Source organism: Entelurus aequoreus, linkage group LG12 (genome assembly GCF_033978785.1).
Source record: "Entelurus aequoreus isolate RoL-2023_Sb linkage group LG12, RoL_Eaeq_v1.1, whole genome shotgun sequence".
Lineage (NCBI taxonomy): Eukaryota > Metazoa > Chordata > Actinopteri > Syngnathiformes > Syngnathidae > Entelurus > Entelurus aequoreus.
Window position 1 is genome coordinate 67,654,309 of NC_084742.1, and position 4,822 is coordinate 67,659,130.

The 4,822-nt window shown below is 25.5% G+C and overlaps 1 protein-coding gene across 6 annotated transcripts in view; it reads left to right on the plus strand.

Moving 5' to 3' along the window:
• Nucleotides 1-4,254: 4,254 nt before the first annotated feature.
• Nucleotides 4,255-4,822, plus strand: part of sox5 (SRY-box transcription factor 5) — an 863,129-nt gene continuing 862,561 nt past the window's right edge. For all 6 annotated transcript variants that reach the window (XM_062066517.1, XM_062066520.1, XM_062066521.1 and 3 more), the window contains exon 1: nucleotides 4,255-4,523. In XM_062066517.1, coding sequence (XP_061922501.1) covers nucleotides 4,447-4,523 — 77 coding nt within the window. In that variant the 5' untranslated portion in view covers nucleotides 4,255-4,446. The remainder of the gene's footprint in view (nucleotides 4,524-4,822) is intronic.

The following is a 4,822-nucleotide window of genomic DNA, read 5'->3' on the forward strand; positions in this document are numbered from 1 at the left end:
TATTAAAAACAAATGTTTTACATATGAATGTTTAATTACACTTTTTGTTTACTATTTCTCATATAAAACTACAATATTTTTCCCAATTTTTTTATTTACGTATTAATGTTTGATTACACTTTTTTTTTAAACTATTTCTCATATAAAAATGTATATATATTTGTTTTCATATTTTGACATAAAACATTTTAATTACACTTTTTCTTAACTATTTCTCATAGAAATTACAATATTAAAAAAAAGTTTCACATATAAATGTTTAATAAAATTTTTTGTTTACTGTTTCACATATAAAAAAAATCACATTTTGACATAGAAAGTTTTAATGCAACTTTTTTTTTTTTTTTTTACTAATTCTCATATAAAAACTACAATATTAAAAAAATAGTTTTACATACAGATGTTTAATTAATATTTTTGTTTACTATTTCACATATAAAAAAATCACATTTTGACATAGAAAGTTGTAATGCAACTTTTTTTTTTTACTATTTCTCATATAAAAACTACAATATTAAAAAAAATGTTACATATAAATATATAATTACACTTTTTGTTTACTATTTCTCATGTAAAAAAAATCACATTTTGACATAGAAAGTTTTAATTCAATTTTTTATACTAGTTCTCATATAAAAACTACAATATTAAAAAAAAAGTTTTACATATAAATGTTTAATTACACTTTTTGTTTACTATTTCTCATATTAAAAAAACACATTTTGACATAGAAAGTTTAAATTAAACTTTTTTTTTGACAACTATTTCTCATATAAAAACTACAATATTAAAAAAAAATGCTTTACATATGAATGTTTAATTACACTTTTTGTTTACTATTTCTCATATTAAAAAAAATCACATTTTGACATAAAAAGCTTTAATTCAACTTTTTTTTGGACTAGTTCTCATATAGAAACTACAATATTAAAAAAAAGTTTTACATATAAATGTTTAATTACACTTTTTGTTTACTATTTTTCATATATAAAACAAAATAACATTTTGACATAGAAAGTTTTAATTCCACTTTTTTTTTTACTATTTCTCATATGAAAACTACAATATTAAAAAAAAGTTTTACATATAAATGTTTAATTACAATTTTTGTTCACTATTTCTCATATAAAAAAAATCACATTTTGACATAGAAAGTTTTAATTCAACCTTTTTTTTTTTTTACTATTTCTCATAAAAACTACAACATTAAAAAAAAAAGTTTTACAAATAAATGTTTAATTACACTTTTTGTTTACTATTTCTCATATAAAAAAATAATCACATTTTGACATAGAAAGTTTTAATTCAACTTATTTTTTTTTATTTTTTACTATTTCTCATATAAAAACGAAAATGTTTTAAACTTTTTTTTTTTACATATAAATGTATAATACACTTTTTGTTTACTGTTTCTCATGTAAAAAAAAATCACATTTTGACATAGAAAGTTTTAATTACATTTGTATAAAAACTACACTATTAAAAAAAAAGTTTTACATATAAATGTTTAATTACACTTTTTGTTTACTATTTCTCATATTAAAAAAAACACATTTTGACATAGAAAGTTTAAATTAAACTTTTTTTTTGACAACTATTTCTCATATAAAAACTACAATATTAAAAAAAATGCTTTACATATACATGTTTGATTACACTTTTTGTTTACTTTTTCTCATATTAAAAAAAATCACATTTTGACATAAAAAGCTTTAATTCAACTTTTTTTTGACTAGTTCTCATATAGAAACTACAATATTAAAAAAAAAGTTTTACATACAAATGTTTAATTACACTTTTTGTTTACTATTTTTCATATATAAAACAAAATAACATTTTGACATAGAAAGTTTTAATTCCACTTTTTTTTTTACTATTTCTCATATGAAAACTACAATATTAAAAAAAAGTTTTACATATAAATGTTTAATTACACTTTTTGTTCACTATTTCTCATATAAAAAAATTTACATTTTGACATAGAAAGTTTTAATTCAACCCTTTTTTTTTTTTTACTATTTCTCATAAAAACTACAATATTAAAAAAAAAAGTTTTACAAATAAATGTTTAATTACACTTTTTGTTTACTATTTCTCATATAAAAAAATAATCACATTTTGACATAGAAAGTTTTAATTCAACTTTTTATTTTTTATTTTTTACTATTTCTCATATAAAAACGAACATTTTTTAAACATTTTTTTTTACATATAAATGTATAATACACTTTTTGTTTACTATTTCTCATGTAAAAAAAAATCACATTTTGACATAGAAAGTTTTAATTAAATTGTTTTACTAGTTCTCATATAAAAACTACACTATTAAAAAAAAGTTTTACATATAAATCTTTAATTACACTTTTTGTTTAGTATTTCTCAATTAAATTAAAATCACATTTTGACATAGAAATTTTTAATTCAACTTTTTTTTGTTTTACCATTTCTCATATAAAAACTACAATATTAAAAAAAAAGTTTTACATATGAATGTTTAATTACACTTTTTGTTTACTTTTTCTCATATTAAAAATAATCCCATTTTGACATAAAAAGCTTTAATTCAACTTTTTTTTTGACTAGTTCTCATATAGAAACTACAATATTAAAAAAAAGTTTTACATATAAATGTTTAATTACACTTTTTGTTTAGTATTTCTCAATTAAATTAAAATCACATTTTGACATAGAAAGTTTTAATTCAACTTTTTTTGTTTTACCATTTCTCATATAAAAACTACAATATTAAAAAAAAAGTTTTACATATACATGTTTAATTACACTTTTTGTTTACTTTTTCTCATATTAAAAAAAATCACATTTTGACATAAAAAGCTTTAATTCAACTTTTTTTTGACTAGTTCTCATATAGAAACTACAATATTAAAAAAAATGTTTTACATATAAATGTTTAATTGCACTTTTTGTTTACTATTTATCATGTAAAAAAAATAATCTAATTTTGACATAGAAACTTTTTTTTTTTACTATTTCTCATATGAAAACTACAATATTAAAAAAAAGTTTTACATATAAATGTTTAATTACACTTTTTGTTCACTATTTTTCATATAAAAAAATTTACATTTTGACATAGAAAGTTTTAATTCAACCTTTTTTTTTTTTTACTATTTCTCATAAAAACTACAATATTAAAAAAAAAAGTTTTACAAATAAATGTTGAATTACACTTTTTGTTTACTATTTCTCATATAAAAAAATAATCACATTTTGACAAAGAAAGTTTTAATTCAACTTATTTTTTTTATTTTTTTTACTATTTCTCATATAAAAACGAAAAATTTTTAAACATTTTTTTTTTACATATAAATGTATAATACACTTTTTGTTTACTATTTGTCATGTAAAAAAAAATCACATTTTGACATAAAAAGCTTTAATTCAACTTTTTTTTTGACTAGTTCTCATATAGAAACTACAATATTAAAAAAAAGTTTTACATATAAATGTTTAATTGCACTTTTTGTTTACTATTTATCATGTAAAAAAAAAAATCTAATTTTGACATAGAAACTTCTTTTTTTTTTAACTATTTCTCAAATAAAAACTACAAAACACATGTTGGCACAAACTTGTAGTTTGACCTCTTAGGTGTACTATCTGTCATGCTGAACATTGAAGGCAGCAATGTGCCTTTTCAGCGAAGACTTTCTGTGGGACGTCGTCTGTGGTTTCCTTTCATTTGCATCCTTTTAATAGTCGCTAACGCGGCACAAGATCCGAATCGTTCGGCGAAACAGACAGGAAGCCACGGCGTCAATGACCCCGCACCGCGTCAATGACCCCGCACGGCGTCAGCGACCCCGCACGGGCGTTAGTGACTCCGCACGTCCACGCTTGGACTGACGCTTTTCTAGGTCAACAAAAGAATGAAAAGGCCGAAACGTGTCCGTCGCCAGCGTGAAATATGACTTTTGTCTCCACTCCTGTCTATGTTGTTGCATAACTTTCTTATCATCCAAGTGTGTGTGTGTGTGTGTGTGTGTGTGTGTGTGTGTGTGTGTGTGTAGGGGGAAGGGGGCAGTGCCCATTCACTCAGCCAGTGATGAGCCCTCTGGTCAAATGGTCCCTCCTCTCTCTCTCTCTCTCTCTCTCTCTCTCTCTCTCTCACACACACTCCATGAGAATGAGGCTTGAGATGCTGGCCCTTTAAGAGCAGGATCTCACAGCTTACAGCCAGGGGAGGAGAATAGGAGAGAGAGAGAGAGAGAGAGAGAGAGGGTGGGTGTCAGTCTTGAAAGTGTGTGAGTAGAGAGAGAGAGAGGAACACACACATACAGTCGCACGGCGAAAGAGAGAGAGAGAGAGAGAGCGAGCGTCTATATGTGTGTGTGTGTGTGTGCGTGTGTGTGTGTCGCGCGCGCCAAAGGTTGAAGGATCGCTCGTATCCCTCGTCTTCTTTGGACGGCATTGTGGGACTCTTTTATGTTGTTGTTGTCCAGAGAGACGGACCTTTACTCCAGCATGCTCACTGAGCCTGAGCTACCTCAGGAGTGTAACAGGTACGTACACACACACACACACACACACACACACACACACACACACACACACACACACACACACACACACACACTGATGAGTTATCGGGGAAAGGAATGCGGTGGAAGTGTGTGTCGCTTGTCATGTTGAAAGAAGTGTAACATGCAGATAAAAGTGTGTGAGAGTGATAAACACTGTGTGTAAGTGTGTGTGTGTGTGTGTGTGTTGGCACTCATCACCAACTTTCATCACTTTCTTCACTTCCTGTTTGCTGCTTCTTGTAAAAGCTGCACTTTTCTGGGTAAAAAAAAGAGCAAAC